Genomic DNA, 17,833 nt, shown 5'->3' with positions numbered 1-17,833 from the left:
AAAACCGTCAGATTCGGAAAAATCACGTTTTTTTTTTAAAACAATTGTGTCGCTTACATGCACTGAAGAGAAGAAGGTGAACTCCGGCGGACCTCGGCGCAGCAGCGACACCTGGTGGATATTGGGCAGGACGCGAATCCACGTCGGAGAACGCGCCGCGGGTTCGCAAATGGACCGGGTAAGTAAATGTGCCCCAGTATCTTTTAACAATAATTTGTGTTTCAATTCCTTGAAATCTTTCATTTTTCCCTCATGAAACAATGTGCAATATATCTCAAACATTTTTTGTCCTAGGAATCAACCCCTTCAAATTTGAAAATTTCACCCAATTGTAAATTTCCCCATAAGGAGGTCCATTCAATTGCTCCATGCATCCCTAGTAAGCCTTATATTTATGCCACACCCACTGACACATAACTGCCGTTGGAGCATACTGTAGTTTTTTTGTTATTCAATACGCCGGCTTCTAAGGTGGAGAAGATATTCTCATAGACTCCCCCAAGTCGTTCTTATATCTTTAGGGAAAAATGGGAGTTCCTGCATTCACCAATGAACTGAATTTGGGAGGGATACTCCTCCTCTCGTGATGTTTTTCCATAATCCTCCCCCATAGGAGTTTGTTTGAGATTGCTCTGAGAGGTCTGAACCATTTATCATAAATCCATCAGAGACAATTTGTAATAGAATAGAGGACTTGGAGAAGGACCACCATTTTGATTAATCCAAGCCTATCTCCTCTACTCAAGGGCATCTTGGTCTATATTCACACTCTCTCTCCCAGTTTCTCAACTAAAGGGGCTATATTCAATCTGGGGAAGTCGGTAACCTTTGTGTTGATTTTAACCCCAAGATATTCAAATACCCTGTTATTATCAACTGGGATTAATTCTGAAATAATGGTCCTCGGAAAATTTTACATATGATAGATTTTTTTCCAATTTATTTGCAGCCCCGAAACTTTGGAAAATTGATCTATCAAACTCATAGCTATGGGGACCGATGAAAAAGAATCTCTCACGCTTAATAAAATATCATCTGCATAAAGCAGTATTTTATCATTAAAGGGGTTATCCGGCTGTTAAAAATTACTGAGGGCCGGGCTGGGGTGGGCTAGTTAAACATAATAAACTTGTACTTACCTCCTCCGGCGCCGATGTCCCTCTCTGCGGTCCCTTTGATCCGTACCCAGGGGCACAGAAGCAGAGCACAGGGAACTTCCGGTCCGGGATGTGGCTGGCTCCTCCCAATCATCCCTATCTCTCAGCGTTGTAAGCACTGGGAGATGGTGTCGGATGGGAGCTTCCGGCCGGCCAGAGTCTCCCTGGGCGCCCCTGTATAAAAAACGGCACACAGAAGAGACTGACCACGGCGCGGGACATCGGCAGCGCCGGACAAGGGAAAGTACATGTTTATTATGTTTAACTAGCCCACCCCAGACCGGCCCTCAGTTTTTAACACCCGGATAACCCCTTTAAGACCTCCACAACCACAGCCCAGTATGTTATCTTCTCCAATGGCAGACGCCAATGGCTCTATGAACATAGCATATAAGAGGGGTGACAGGGGACACCCCTGACTCGTCCCTCTAGTCAGAGAGAACTCCTCCGACAGCATCCCATCAATCTTTTACCTAGCCTTGGGTTTGGAGTAAAATAGCTTTACACTCTTGATGAATTTTCTGCCCAATTGGAATCTTTCCATTACGGCCCAGAGGAAGATCCACTCCACCCTGTCAAACGCCTTTGCGGCATTCAGAGACAGGATGGAGCGGGTCTCTCCCTGTCCAAACTGAATAGTACCATATAACCTCCTCAAGTTGGTCTTAATACATCGCCCAGGAATAAAGCCGGTTTGGTCCTTGTGCATGATACCAGTAATTACTTTCTTTAACCGTTTTGCTAACAATTTAGCAAACAGTTTCCAATCTGTATTTAGAAGCGAAATTGGGAGATACCATTCTTTCATAGCTGGGTCCTTGTTCTTCCTACATATCAGGTTAATACATGCTTCATACATCGAAGCAGGAAGCATCCCATCCCTCTGACTGGAGTCCCACACTTGTATCAATATTGGAAATAAAATATCAACCAGTTTCTGATAGACCTCCATTGGGAAGCCTTCCAAACCTGGAGATGAGCTCCCAGTACATGTGCTAAGTGTCGCTTCTAGTTCCTGGATAGTGATTGGGGACTTGAGCAAAGCTCTTTGCTGGTCAGATAATTGGGGCAACTAAACCATATCTAAGTATTCGGAAATCTCACTGGGTGAACTGGGTGTAGATCTGAAGAATATAGATCCTGAAAAAAATTCTCATATTCTTTTGACATTTCGCTCTCGTCTTTAGTCATCTCCCCTGATGGTTTTTTCAAGGCGTTAATTATTTGGCCTGGAGTATTAGATTTCATTTTTTCAGCCAACCTTTTCCCGGGTCTATGCCCTTCACAAAAGTTTTTTGTCCCCCTCAAAAAAAGGTGCATTGTTGTGCTTTGTTAACGAGATATACATTGTTTTCTTGTCGTACAATACTCAGTTTCCTATGTACATCCGCCGATTTACCATATATTCTTTTTTTTTCTCCAACTCAATTACCCTTTTTTCTAGCCCCTTTTCAACTCTATGGAATTGTCTGCGTTGCTTTTTTTATTTCACGTGAAAGATAATTCCTAAGGTACATTTTAATGGCGTCCCAGACAATTGACAGTGGGGCAGTGCCCAAATTAATCTTATTGAAATCTTTCAAATCCACTTTAAAGTTAATTAATTACTGAAAAGTTAGTCAGTTGCGGAAGAGTTAATCATAAAACAAAGCAACAAGAGTTGAACGACAATCCAGGAGTCAATTAGTTGCGGAAAGGTTAGTCAGTTGCTGAAGAGTTAATCATAAAGCAAGGCAACAAAAGTCGAACAACAATCCAGATTCTACATATTTTAGCTCACCACCTCTGCACAGGAACAATAAGAATGGAGAGACCTTTCCAGATGGCGTGTTTCTTAACAGGCACCCGCGTCCACTGGCAGCGAGGATCCACTGTGCCAAAAGATACTCCGACTCGAACACTGTCCCGCCGTGTCCGGGCCTCACTGCTGTTTTCCTCTGCGACGAGGATAGGGTACAACAAACCACCTTCAGCGTCTGCCTGAGCCAACTGCCGCAGGTCTATGCCTTGTGCTGGTTGCAGTGTCTCTGTGCCGCTCTCTTATACCGCTAGAACCCCCAAGCGGAACCTCGACCACAATGCCGGGGAGTGCACCAGCCGATCAGGGGAGGACCGATGCACTGTGTGGCTAAGGCAAAAAGGAGACCGCCTAACTCACGCCGTCCCTCGCTCTCCAGACTGCAGCCGCCACGCTGCAGATCTCTACCCACCATCCAGGCACCTTCTCCTTAGGCCAGCGTTCCACCTGCCAGGGTCCTGCTCACCGGGCTCATATTTCCATGCCGGTAGTGGAAGACAGGAAGCATGCTGCGGCAAGTGTGTTACGTCATGCCACTAGCTCCATCTTCTGCTACCAATTCGCACAGTAATCTCCAACCAGTTCAAAACCTGTGAATTGCCTTTGGTAAAACTAATACAATGAACAATGGTTGACATTGTCCGTTATGATGAACTTTAAACTTATTTATATGGCCACCTTGAGAATATGTTATAAGATGGACGTGTTGATGAGCATAACTAAAATATAAATGGCTCCATCAAGGTCCTTTGGACCTCACTGAGGTGGAATCCTTTAGCATATTGTACATAGTATCCTATCTGCAGCCTGTATGTTATAGAGCAGGAGGAGCTGAGAAGATTGTACATAGTGTCCTATGTGCAGGCAGCATGTTATAGAGCAGGAGGAGCTGAGCAGATTGTACATGGTGTCCTATATGCAGGCAGACTTTTATAGGGAAGGCAGGGCTTAGCTGATGGTACATAATGGGGCTCATTATCTTACCCGGTCCAGTCGCGATCCCGCTGCGCGTTGTTTGACGTGGATTGGGGTTCTGCCGGGATTCACTAAGGTTGTGCGCCCAAAATCCAGCAGGTGTCGCTTCTGCGCCGAGGTCCGCCAGATTTCACCTGCTTCTTCCTGGTGCATGTGAGTGCTTGATCTTGCAACACATTTTGTTTTTTAAATTCTGCGGTTTTTCCGAATCCGTCGGGTTGTCCGAAGGCCATGCCCCCCCATTTCTGTTGCGTGAAAGCTGGCATGATTGCGCCAAAATCCAATCTCATGTGCCAAAATCCTGGCGGAATTCGGTGCAAAACGGAAAAATTTGGGAAACCTGACGAAAGTGCGGCCACGGAGCACCTTAGTAAATGTGCCCCATTGTCCTTTCTCATTGTGTCCTATCTGCAAGCATCATGCTATAGAGCAGGAGGGGCTGAGCAGATTGTACATAGTGCCCTATTTGCAGGCAGCATGTTGTATAGCAGCATGAGATCAGCAGATTGTACATAGTGTCCTATCTGCAGGCAGTATGTTATAGAGCAGTAGAAACTGAGCAGATAGTACATGGTGTTCTAGCTGCAGGCAGCATTTTATAGAGCAGGAGGAGCTGAGCAGATAATACATAGTGATAGTGGAGTATCAATCTGCCATTATGTGAGATAAAATTTGAGGTGACATGAAGCAATATGGAAGGTAATATGATGTAATATATATGAGGTTTTATACAAGATAATATGATTCCTATGTTTTCCTATAAGATAATTCATATGTTTAAATCATCTGTGATACTCCAGTCACATCCAGAGCTGCAGTCTTATTTTTGTCATTGTATACTCCAGTCACATTCAGAGCTGCAATCATGTACCATTATATCTTCTCAGATGACTGCAGTTCTGGATGTAACTGGAGTATCAATCTGCTGTTCTATCATCTCTGATACTCCAGTCATAAGTCATATCCAGTGTGACTGGAGTATATCAATCTATCATTATTATATCATTTCCTCTTTGTCTTTGCACCGGAAGGAAAAACAAAGAATGTTTCTTATCAAACGGCTCTGGAATAAGAAGTTGCAGATAAAGTACTTATTTTTTTTATTTTTCATAATGAAATGACTTGTGATATGTATGTGCAAAATATTTTATTGTTAACCCTTTCTAATTCTGAGTAGTTATTTACTATTGTGGTCAACACTGGAGGCTACAGTAAGTTCCTCATCAATCTCCATCTTATTTAGTCACTAAATAATAAGATAAAAAATTTAATTTCTTACCATTATCCATAATCCATTCAAATCTTCTCTGAAACACAAAATTAAAAGTTGTGAAACCTGTTAGATGACCTACATATACATCTGATCCGGGTGTTAATAATAAAAGAGAAGGGCAGGGAAATATCTCATTAATATGAAAACGACAGGTAATATGCCATTAAGGAAGTGCCACGCTTATAAGGTCCAACAAGGCAGAGGGGAAGGTCAAGTACAACGCGAGAGATCCTCGTCAGGTAAGTGTATCACCTGGTATTATTATATAGCATGCTCAATTTCTATTATAGACCCTCCATGTGTAGTATTGTATTCTCATTGGGAATTCCAGGGATCAACTTCCTTTATACTAGAAAAACACAGACACATGCGATAAAACCTGCAATCTTTAGCAATTAGGAAGCATTTGATGCGAGTGTCTCAAGAACTCTTTGTGGTTTTGCCTTAATACTCCAACTATTTCAATACTTTTTGTGCCTCCATATAAAATCAGATGAATGTGGGGTGCTGTAGGACCCCATAGCAGGACCTAGGAGATGGAACACTATCAGGACAGCACAAGTATATTGTCTAATTACTTTTTCTTTGCGATTTGATGCCCAGGAACATTGAATTTTTACCTCTGTTTTCCATTATTACATTCCCAAAATGTTAACTTTACCTTATTTTGGAGTGACAATATCTTGGTTGACTTCATAATATTAACTTTTTAGGAGTGGGTTAAAAAAATTATTAATTATGGCAACATGTATTTAATTGTCAGTTAAATTAAAGTTTAAACCTAAGTCATAAATATAATGATAGTTTTATTGGGTCCGTATGGTTACAGTAACAACTAATTTAGACAGTTCTTAAGCCATCTTGTATACTCGAGTATAAGCCGAGGTACCTAATTTTAACACAACACTTTCAGTGGAGTATAAGCCTAGGGTTGGAAATGCATTGGTCACAACCTTCCCCTAGTAAATTAGCCAGGCAGCCCCCAGTAAATAAGCCAGTCCCCTTCCCTCCCAATATATAGCTGGCCAGCCCCCTGCCCCAGTATATAGCCAGCCAGCCCATTCCCTCTATTATATAGCCAGCTCATGACCTGAGTATACAGCCAGTCCATACCCCCAGTATATAGCCAGCCCATACACCCCATATATAGCCAACCCATACCCCCCAGTATATAGCCAACCAGCCCCCAGTATATAGCCTGCCAGCCCATGGCCTCAGTATATAGCCTGCCATCCAATGCCCCCCCCCAGTATATGGCCTGGCAACCCTTGCCCCCCCCCCCAGTTTAGAGCCTGCCAGTCCATGCTCTCAGTATATAGCCTGCCAGCCCATGCTCTCAGTATATAGCCTGCCAGCCCATGCTCCCCCAGTATATAGCCTGCCAGCCCATGCTCTCAGTATATAGCCTTCCAGACCATACCCCCAGTATATAGCCAGCATATGCCCCTCAGTATGTAGCCAGCCCACTGCTCCCAGTATATAGCCATGCCTGCCCCCAATACGCCTAGCAAAAAAAAAACCCTCAATAATCACCTTTTCAACCCCACCCACGGGTTTTCTTCATTGTTAACATTGGTCATTGGTCCTTACGTGTTGGCTGTGCACACACTATGACATCAGCTGCCTGATGACCTCATATAGTGCGTGTACCGCCATCACCAAGGGACGTGTAATTGCTGGCGCACAGACCAGGAACTCTACGTTTTTTCAGTGCATTTTTTGTGCTAATACTTGAGTATATATACAGTATTTTAAAAAAATATCTAACTTTTTATGCATTGCAAACCGCAAGCTTTCGTTGACAGTGCTAGTAGACTTATTTTACATTTTAAGTTTTTATATTTGTTCTATAATTATTATATAAACATAAGTACAGTATAAATGTTCTATAGTAACAGAAGTTCCAATGAGTTAGACTATTAGTTTCGGATATTTGTGCGTGGGAGGAGCCAGTACATGTTCCGTTAATTTTTTTTTACAATTTTGTTAATCTTTCGTTAATTTCGAGAGCTTCCCACACCAGTTCTCGGCCTGAGTTTTCAAGCTTCAGCCCTTTCTCATTTTTATTATTGGGACTGAAAAAATTATCGTAGCAGTTGTCTCCAGAGCAGTGGGAATTTTGGGAGACTTCAAGTTACACCTTATAGCTATATCTGCAGCCAGCAGGACATGACATAATACTACTCTACATTCTATATGGAGCTAAACCAGCTCCGGCAAACAAAATTTCTGTAACACTGTTGATAATTTGTTGTATTGAAGCAATAAGGAGGTAAGTGGGGGCAAATCCAAAATATTTGTAATAGATATGAATGAAATTTGTTCTCCTATTGCTCAAATGCCTCGGAAGCAGAAAGAAAATCCAAACTTTTCTTCTCCCGGTGAGTTGTAGCTACAAACCATTCCATTCACTACAACGATCACCTCCATCACCATGTTGTCGTCAACATGGAGTAGGTCAAGTTGACATGAAATTAGTGATTAAAATGGTAATGACTAAAGTTGTCCCATCTGCTTTAGGTCCAGAGATAGGTTGTCCTTGGAAAGGACTACCGGTAATCTTAGTGTCGGAATGTTAAATTGATCCGCTTATTACTCCATCGGAAACCTCTGGGATGGTGGGCACGAGTGGGACTTGATCAAACATAGTTAGGCCCCTTTAAGTTTAATGTTTTAATGCAACCAGGTGCCACCAGTAGTGTATGAACCATGGAGAAAAATCAGAGTAACAGAGGACGGCGCCTCGGGTGATACCTTCCAATGATGATGAGAATTACACCCGCCCCTATATGCTTTATGCCCTATGTGCTAACTGTCAGTGTCTTGTTTTAAGGCAGATTACCCCAATTTAGGAGTCCTGAAGGTAGGAAATGATCCTGGTATAGTACAGCTGCCACTAGCCAAAAAAGGTTTCCCAAAATGTCCCAAAAATAAGGGACTTGGGACCAAATATATATGGGAAAGCAGAGAAAAAAATATTTGGCAAAAGTGATAGCGCTATTTACCAAGGATATTTACCAACTATCAGAAAGTATTGGTCGTTAACCTTCGATGTAATAATTAAGGTTTATTCATACGTGAATTAACAGTACATAAATGAAAAAATAAAAATAAAATGAAGTGGAGTCCTTACTGACGCGTTTGAAAAAGGGCTTTGCCCGAAATGCGTCGGTAAGGACTCCACTTCATTTTATTTTTATTAAAAAACTATGTACTCGCCTTTCCGATAGGGCCACTTTTACAGTTTTTTCCAGGGCCACTTTATATTCCCAGTCCACCTCTGGTCACACCCCAGGGAGATGACGACATATAAGGCTGCAGTCACACGTGGTGTTAAGGGTAAGGGCACATGTTGCGCTTTGGTTACGATTTCAAAGACATTACAGCTGAGAAGAGGTAATTTCTCCAATTACATTACTGTTAACATTTGCGTATCCAAAACGCACATATTAACACATTGTTAACACATGCATTAAACCGCTATTAACGCATGCGTTAATATTTGGTTTTGTAAGCGCAAATGTTCACAGTAATGTATTTAGGCAAATCACCTCTTCTCAGCTGCTCCAATGTCTTTCAAAACGCAACCAAATTGCCACATGCGACCTCACCCTTAGAAGTAATCAATACATTTTTAAAAAATGTAAATGCTAAAATGTAGGAGGTTAAAAAAACAGGTTACTGTGCAAAATTTTAAACATTTCAAGCATGTGAAATAAAAGCCAATTTATATGTTGAAACAGGGGCCATGAAAAAAAAAAATCGAAATCAAAAATAAGCAAAAAAAGTGATTCATAAGTGAAAATTTGCACGGAACACCTGGGAAATAAAGACACATAAGGCACAGGGTGCAGACCAAGTTGTACTTGAAAAATGACAGCAAAAGTCGCAGTGAAAAGTCACAAAAAATACAAAAGTCTCAAAAATTAGACAATTTAACCAACAGAAATAAAGATAAATGTCCCCCAATGAAACATTCAACTCTAGTGCCTCACCTTATCAAATAGACAGAGTGAGCCCTGCTATGTCTCCTCCTCCCCTAGGATCCAGAGCTTATGTTTTTTATGTAGCAGCTGCTGCTGTGTCCTCTCCATGCTTTGTAAAAGTACGGCTGGACCAGAAAGTGCCTGTGTCTGTAGTGCTGTCTGCCTCCTACCCCTCCCTCTTCTCCAGAGGGAATTGACCGACCATAGTCAGAAGATTTATGGTCGTAGCCAGGGATCTACAGGATGATCACAGGGTCTGATCTCCAGAACCTCTTGCAGTCATCTAAATTGAGGGTTATAAGACTGGGACTTCTGGGAGAGGTGTGCGCCTTGATACTTCGAGGCAACCTGGAAGTGCCAAACAGATAAACAGGGCACAAGACAAGTTGCTCCTGCGCTCTACTGAGTTCTATGGTGGCTTAGGGGACAGGCATCTTACACAGTTTATAGTAGTTTTGTTTATCCTAGACGTCAGACAATTGTTCCATCCACATGATATATGTCAAAATAAAAATTCCTTTAAGATTTTTTTTTCTGCCTCCCACTCCCGAGCTCCTTTTTAATAAATCTCCCTCTGACTGATCAACAGTCTAAATAACTACGCCAATGATCTTCATCTTTTCCACTATTCATAATCCAATCTTCTCTGCACCACGAAGCGGAAGGTTGTGAAACCGGTTGTCTTCCCTTTATCTGCATTTGTTCAGGTTGTAAAAAAATAAAAAGCAGTACAGGGCAATATCTCATTAATATGACAAAGACAGGAAAGGTGCCATTAAGGAAGTGCCACGCTTATAAGGTGAGCTAAGGGGGACGGTCAAGTACAACGAGAGAGATCCTCATCAGGTAAGTATCACCTTGTATTATTATATAGCACGCTCAATTTCTATTATAGACACTGCATGTGCAGCATAGTATTCTCATTGAGAAGTCCACGGATGAGCTGCCTTAATACTACAAAAACCCAGGCACGTCCAATAAAATCCAAGAATCGTGGAATCCGCACTCCTCAGCAATTAGGAAGCAGTTGATACAATAAGCAAGGAGCAAAGGTATGAGTTTCTCATTAACTCTATGTTGTTTTGCCTTATTACGACATGAATTTCAATTTTTAAAATTAGACGAATGTGGGGTAGTGAAGGACCCCATAGCAGGACCTCTATCAAAACAGCACAAACTTTTTCTCATTTTCTACATGACTTCTATAATAATTCGATAAGTATAAGTATGGTATAAATCTTCTATAATAACAGAAGTTCCAATGAGTTAGACAATTCATTTTGGAGATACATTGGTGCGTGGGTGAAGCCAGAACACGTCTTCTGTTAATTTTAAGAGCTTGGCAAACCAGTTTCATGGCGTTTTTTCAAACTTTATGGATTTCTCATTGTTATTATGCTGACTGGCAAATACATATTCGTATTTATAGAATCAAGTTATCTGAGCAGTCACCTCCAGAACAGTTTTGGGCAACTTCCAGTTACACCCTATAGACACAGTTACGTTCCAGCAGGACGTGACATAATTCTATTCTACATTCTATATAAATCTGATTAACTCCGAAGTGCAGCTAAATCAGCTCCGGTTTTAGGGCAAATAAGATTGGTAGTAGAAAGAAAGTCCAAATTTTTCTTCTCCTAAAAACAATTAGTGAGTTGTACCTCAAAGCCGCTCCATCCACTGCAACGATCACCACCCCAGGAAATTCTCTGTGCACACAGGCTACAAGCTCACAGCCGTGTGTACAAATGGTCTGCAAATAGGGGAAAGTTTTGGCCCGTTTTTGGAGGACACACAAATGTCTCTATACAATAGAGCAGCAGGTGCAAAACATTATTTAATTTTGTAGCTCGACCAACTTGTCTATGCATGAGCAGCGAAGGTTAATGGTGGATGAAGGATGAGTTGACTCCAAGGTTTCCATATGGATGGTTAGTGCCAGCTGTTGATTTCCTAGGTCACTCCAGTTTTTTCCAAGCCTTGTATCCTTGTAATGTGTCGAAGAATAGTCAGATTTATTGGGGTTTTCCCACCCAAGGTATCTCAAACATATCTCAGACGTATCATAGAAATCTGATCGACAAAAGTCCCTGGGAACTTTAATCATAGTTTTTTGGACAGTTTTTGATGTTTTTGTGTGCAAAAATCTGGCGCAGTTATTTAATTTGGCGCATTTGTGTGCCATTTTCTGGGGCACGGCAAAGTTCGCCACTTAGTGGTTTTGAGTCCATGCTGCTTATCTGACACAGTGGGGTAGATGTATTATTGTATCTGCGCCAAATTTTCGGGAACTTGCGTTTTTTTAAGCTGCAAAAGTGTTGCAGTCATTTATAATTAGTTTGCGCCAGAAAGAACAGATGTTTCCGACTATCCCGACTCCTCTGTCTTTTTTTGGTGCAAGTGGGAGTGGCCTAACTTTTCCACATTATCCGTCACATTCGTGTGTATTTTGTCAGCATTTTTAGGCACAATTTTTGGTGCACAATAGACCAGGAAAAAAATGGTCAGAGAGCAAAATTAAGGTGCGGTCCATGTAAGATTTTGGCGCACATCTCATTGATGTCGGCATTTTTATGGCGCACAACTGATTATTACCGTCTATGCATTATTTACTTACAGCCGTGCGCCACTTTAAAACATCCGGCTGTGCTTTCCAGAGACTGATCTCCAATGCCGACAGTTGTGCTTGCACCAGAATTAGTAAATCCCCCCCAGCTGTTATACAGATGTTTGCTCGGCATCTATCACTAATTTGCACCTAAAAAGACGCAAAATGGGGCGCAAGAATGCATCTACTCTGGACAGCTGCACTTCAAAAGAACTTCACTTTTCATTGCTAAAAACAAAGGTTTTCGTTTGCCAAATGAAAAATTCCCCTATGCAACAATTCTAAAACACATTTACTAAGGCAGAACTAGATCCATCATAATTCACAAGCCAAAAAAAAGAACAAACCAGGTGCAAAAATCGGCGAACCTGAGACCCACTATGATTAATTCCCCCCCCCCCCCTGATTCTCATTTTACGATCCTAACGTTGTAGCGCGACCAACTTAAAAGATTGTCTATGCATGAGCAGTGAAGGTTAATGGTGGATGAAGGATGAGTTGACTCCAAGGTTTCTATATGGATGGTTAGTGCCTGTTTTCTGATTTCCTAGGTCACTCCAGCCTTGTATCCTTGTAATGTTTCTAAGATTAGTCATATTTATTGAAGTTTTCCCACCCCAGGTATCTCAAACATATCTAGGACATGTCATAGAAATCTGATCGACAAAAGTCCCCGATTTCCAACTTACGACCAGGCAGAATGAAGAGGTGGTCACACATTGGAGTTTTTGGGGGATACGCACACAACCTCGACTACTTTTGGTAAATCCAAATTCTAGTCGCTGTGGGTTTTAGTTGGGTGGTATAATATTGTATTTGTAGGTCTGTAGGAATATTGTTCTTCAGGGTCTCAGCGAATGCTCCAGTTCCAGACAGATCAATTTAGTGAGGAACGTCAAGACCAACCAAGCATTTTCCCTGCATCAAACAAATGTGGTGCAACAAGAAATCCATTCAGACATTATAAATGGAAAGGTTCCAGTTCGCAAAATGGGAACCACCCTCTTTGAGCGCTCTACGATCCGGCTCTCAATGGAGGTGGTCCTCAGTGGTCCATGGGAACTTGACTTACAAAATTTTACGCATTTCATTGACTTGTTTTGACAAACAAAATAGACAAACACTAAAAAGACAATAATTGTTAATGATCGTGAAACTGGGAGTCTGTTAGTGGAATATTAGTGTGAATAGGTTTGACATAATTTCACATTCCACATCGGGGCAGCACTTATCTCATAATGAATAACTCTACTAATTTGGTTCCATAAAAAGCACATAATCACAGCGTCCAGCATATATATATGATATCTGTGTATATGGTATGTAGGTAGTGTATATATGTGTGTATATTTTTTTTAGTGTATATGTGTATAAGTGTTTTGTATTTATGCTATATGTGTGTAATGTATATAGGATATGTGTACAGGGCCGGATTAAGGTTGGTGGGGGCCCCTTGACACAAAATCTGCTGGAGGCCCCCACAGAATGTAGCCCAGACAGGGTGCTCAATTAGCATCCATGTAAAAGACAGGTTTCCGTCTTAGGCCTCATGCACAAAAACATAAGAGAGACCATGATGTGGCCGCACAATCCGTGGCCTCGGTCCCCATAGGAGTCTACAGTGTCCCTGTAATTAATAAAAGTACAGCCCCCAGTAATATACATATACAGCCCCCACTAATAAATATAAAGCCCCCTGTAATACAAATTTCCCCAGTAATGTAATGAATATACAACCCCCCCCCAGCAACTAATATGTATACAGCCCCCGAGTAATTAATATGCAGCCACACAGTAATGAATAAATATACAGACCTCAATGTACAATATCCCCCCCCCCTGTATACTTGTTACTAGGGGGCTGTATATTGTACACTGGGGTCATCTGAACCGGGAGGTTAGCCAAAGTAATACCGGAAACACATAGTGGGCGTTTCGGCCGCAGCCATGTGACGGCCCGAATCGCCCATTATTGGTGGGAGCCCATTTAAGGGAAAAGTCGTGGGGGCACCGGTTGGTGGTGATTTTTCCACAAAAAAATCCAATTTTATATCTTTATGTTGTAAGCCTGAAATGTGGCTAAAGGTAAAAGAGTTTAAGGGGGCCAAATACTTACGTAAGCCACGGTATAATCACTAATCGCTTTCGGATTTGCTTTAGATCAGAGGTATAGCGGGTAACCATGGGATCTCATGGAGACTCAATAACCTCTACATTATGGAGCTTTTCAATGTTATACATGACATCACATTGGGTTTCCTTGTAGTCTATTGCCAGTCTACAGGTCCTGTGTGATATTATAGCTTAGGTCCATTCATTTCAACAATGCAAATTTTCAATACCAGACAGTTGTGGGCTAGTCTCTAGAAAAAAAAAATCAGTTTTTAAAAATTTTGGAAAACCATAGAACAGAATTCACAACATTTTCATCAAAGCTTCATATTTTTTGATCAATACAACTAACACTGAAATTCTCTCCTTACAGACTAAAATGGTCTTAGCTTCAATCAACCACAAGCATGTATACATAGTCACCCTTGTGTTCTCCGTGTTCTTCCTATCGTTTGTATGGCACCACGAGAACATCTCCTCAGGAGTGTCGTCACATATTCAAAAGTTGATTTGTCAAGAAAAAGAGACCACAAACACGACGGAAATAAAAACCAACATGGTGCCACATCTCCCCACATCCCAACCAAGTACGGCCAAGTCCACTCAACGTCCCACCACGTCCACCTTACGGCCTACAACGTCCAACTCAAACAATGTGGAGGAGATTGTTGTCCTCATTTGGAAATGGCCTTGGGGTACTCAAACCCCATTAGATAAGTGCCCAGAATATGGAATATTGGGGTGTAAGTTGACATCAGACAGGCGTCTGTATAATGTTTCTAATGCAGTCATAATTCACCACGCAGATATTATGTATAGCAAAAATGCTTTACCTCAAGATCCAAAACCTTATTCTCAACGTTGGATCTGGTGGAATTTGGAGCCACCACGGATTATCCACAACCTGGAGATGTTAGATAATTTATTTAACATGACCATGACCTTCCGAATAGATTCTGATATATTTACTCCATATGGTCAGATGGAGCCATTAAAGCAGAGGCTTCAGAACTTCACCATTCCACCAAAATCCAAACTGGTCGGTTGGGTGGTCAGTAAGTGGTACTCTGGAGCCCCCCGCATTGCTTATTATGAGGAGTTCAAGAAACACATCTCTATTGATGTCTATGGAGCAAGACATAAGAAACTAAGCTCGGGGGATTTCCATGCCACCATATCACAATATAAGTTCTACTTGGCCTTCGAGAATTCAGTCTACAAGGATTATATCACCGAGAAGTTATGGTCCAATGCTTTTGGTACATGGACGGTTCCAGTTGTGTTGGGAACATCTCGGGAGAACTATGAACGTTTTCTACCTGGAGATGCCTTCATTCATGTAAATGATTTTCCAAGTCCCAAGGAACTTGCTGCTTATCTTCTAGAGTTGGACAAGGACGATGAGAAGTATAGGAAGTATTTCCACTGGAGACATCAGTATCGTGTCCTTCTACATAAAGGTTACTCACATTCATATTGCAAAGCATGTAAAGTAATCAGAGAAAATCCAGTGTATCAGGTCATTCACAGTGTGGACAAGTGGTTCCTCCAAGATGTGTAATTTTGGATCTGGAAGTTGTCAGGAAGATGAATGGTTGGTGTCACTAAGTGAACATGGACATATGTACTGGTATCTTCTGCTACCAATGTAGACAATGTAACCTGTCCAAAAGCTGGGAACTGCCATTGGTAAATCTCATACAAAGAACAATGGTTGACATTGTCCATTATGTTCAAATGTAAACTTATTTATATGGATGTTACGAGATGAACGTTACGAGATGGATGTGCTGATGGGCATAACTAAAGTGTAAAGGGCTCTATCAAGGCCCCTCCCTCTTGTTGACAATATTCGAAGTTAAAGGATATTTGGCCCTCACGGAGGTGGAGACAATCCTTGAGAAGATTGTACATGGTGTCCTATCTGCAGGCAGCAATTTATAGGGAAGGCGGTGCTTGGCTGATTATACAATGTCCTTTCTCATAGTGTCCTATCTGCAAGCAGCATGCTATGGAGCAGGAGGAGCTGAGCAGATTGTACATAGTGCCCTATCTGCAGACAGCATTTTATAGAGAAGGAGGGGTGGAGAAGATTGTACATAGTGTCCTATCTGCAGGCAGCATGTTGTAGAGCAGGAGGAGCTGAGCACAGAGTACATGGTGTTCTATTTGCAGGCAGCATTTTATAGAGCAGGAGGAGCTGAGCAGATAATACATAGTGAAAGTGGAGTATCTTTCTGCCATTATGTGAGATAAACTTTGAGGTGACATGAAGCAATATGTGAGGTAATAAGATGTAATATATATGAGGTTTTATACAAGATAATATGAGCTAATAAATTCTGAATTCCTATGTTTGAATCATCTGTGATACTCCAGTCACATCCAGAGCTGCAGTCTTATTTTTGCCATTTTATACTCCAGTCACATTCAGAGCTGCAATCATGTATCTACCATTATATCTCCTCAGATGACTGCAGTTCTGGGTGTAACTGGAGTATCAATCTGCTGTTCTATCATCTCTGATACTCCAGTCACATCCATGCTGCGGTCATCTATCTAGAATGTGACTAGAGTATATCAATCTGCCATTATATCATCTCTGATACTCCAGTCGCATCCATGCTGCAGTCACCTATCTAGAATGTGACTAGAGTATATCAATCTATCATTATTATATCATTTCCTGTTTGTCTTTGCACTGGAAGGAAAAACAAAAAATGGTTGTTTATCAAACGGTTTTGGAATAAGACGTTGCAGATAAAGTACTTATTTTGTGATTTTTCATAATAAAAAAATGACTTGTGATATGTTTGTGCATATGTGCTGAATATTTTTTGTTAACCCTTTCTTACTTCTTACCATTATTCATAATCCATTCAATCTTCTCTGAACCACAAAACTAAAAGTTGTGAAATGTGTTCGATGTCTGCCCAACATATACATCTGATCCAGTTGTTAATAATAAAAGAGAAGGGCAGGGAAACATCTCATTAATATGACAATGACAGGTAATATGCCATTAAGGAAGTGCCACGCTTATAAGGTTCAACAAGGCAGAGGGGAAGGTCAAGTACAACGCGAGAGATCCCCCTCAGGTAAGTGTATCACCTCGTATTATTATATAGGACGCTCAATTTCTATTATAGACCCTCCATTGTATTCTAGTATTGTATTCTCATTGGGAATTCCAGGGATGAACTTCCTTTATACTAGAAAAACACAGACACGTGCGATAAAACCTGCAATCTTTAGCAATTAGGAAGCATTTGATATGAGTGTCTCATGAACTCTTTGTGGTTTTGCCTTAATACTACAACTATTTCAATACTTTTTGTGCCTCCATATAAAATCAGATGAATGTGGGGTGCTGTAGGACCCCATAACAGGACCTAGGACAGTGATGGCGAACCTTTTGGAGACCGAGTGCCCAAACTACAACCAAAATCCACTTATTTAACCGTGAAGTGCCAACTCGGCATTTTAAGCAGTAACATATTGCTTCCTGTTCTTCCACATCTTTCAATCGTATTGACCCCCTGAGGCCACCAATACAGTTTAAAGAAGGAGGTGCAAATTCAGACTCTCGTTGTAGCTTATCTCCATGGTTTCTCTGTAGGGGAAGAATGAGCGCCAAAGATAATACAGTTTTGTCAACATCTTTTCCAAACAGCCAATGAAGTGTTGCTTAAGTTGCCTGGGACTGCGGGAAGATTTGGTCTTATTTGGTGAACTCTGTCCTGGGGCGATGGTCTGAGTGCCCACAGAAATGGCTCTGAGTGCCACCCCTGGCACCCGTGCCATAGGTTCGCCACCACTGACCTAGGAGATGGAACAGCATGTGGAACCTAGGAGATCAGGACAGCACGAGTATAGAGTCTAATACTTCCAGTAGGTCATTGAATTGAAGTTAGAAGTTAGAAG

The 17,833-nt window shown here is 41.5% G+C and overlaps 1 protein-coding gene across 3 annotated transcripts; it reads left to right on the top strand.

Moving 5' to 3' along the window:
• The first annotated feature begins 5,350 nt into the window (after window positions 1–5,350).
• On the top strand, window positions 5,351–16,689 carry LOC140076515 (3-galactosyl-N-acetylglucosaminide 4-alpha-L-fucosyltransferase FUT3-like). 3 transcript variants are annotated; one of them, XM_072123061.1, is made up of 2 exons: window positions 5,351–5,442; window positions 14,283–16,689. In XM_072123061.1, exon 2 carries the CDS (start codon window positions 14,289–14,291, stop codon window positions 15,468–15,470), a length of 1,182 nt encoding a protein of 393 aa, XP_071979162.1. In that variant the 5' UTR covers window positions 5,351–5,442; window positions 14,283–14,288; the 3' UTR covers window positions 15,471–16,689. The 3 variants fall into 3 exon arrangements, with proteins under 3 accessions (XP_071979162.1, XP_071979165.1, XP_071979163.1); XM_072123064.1 differs by lacking the exon at window positions 5,351–5,442 and adding an exon at window positions 9,958–10,035; XM_072123062.1 differs by lacking the exon at window positions 5,351–5,442 and adding an exon at window positions 10,050–10,241.
• Window positions 16,690–17,833: the final 1,144 nt, after the last annotated feature.

The sequence above is a fragment of the Engystomops pustulosus genome, chromosome 9, assembly GCF_040894005.1.
Source record: "Engystomops pustulosus chromosome 9, aEngPut4.maternal, whole genome shotgun sequence".
NCBI classification, from domain to species: domain Eukaryota; kingdom Metazoa; phylum Chordata; class Amphibia; order Anura; family Leptodactylidae; genus Engystomops; species Engystomops pustulosus.
The sequence above is the reverse complement of the archived record's forward strand: the minus strand, read 5'-3'. Positions and strand labels throughout refer to the sequence as shown.

Bases quoted from the DNA above. Each gene is read 5' to 3' on its own strand.
- LOC140076515 (XM_072123061.1), top strand. From the start codon at position 14,289: ATGGTCTTAGCTTCAATCAACCACAAGCATGTATACATAGTCACCCTT.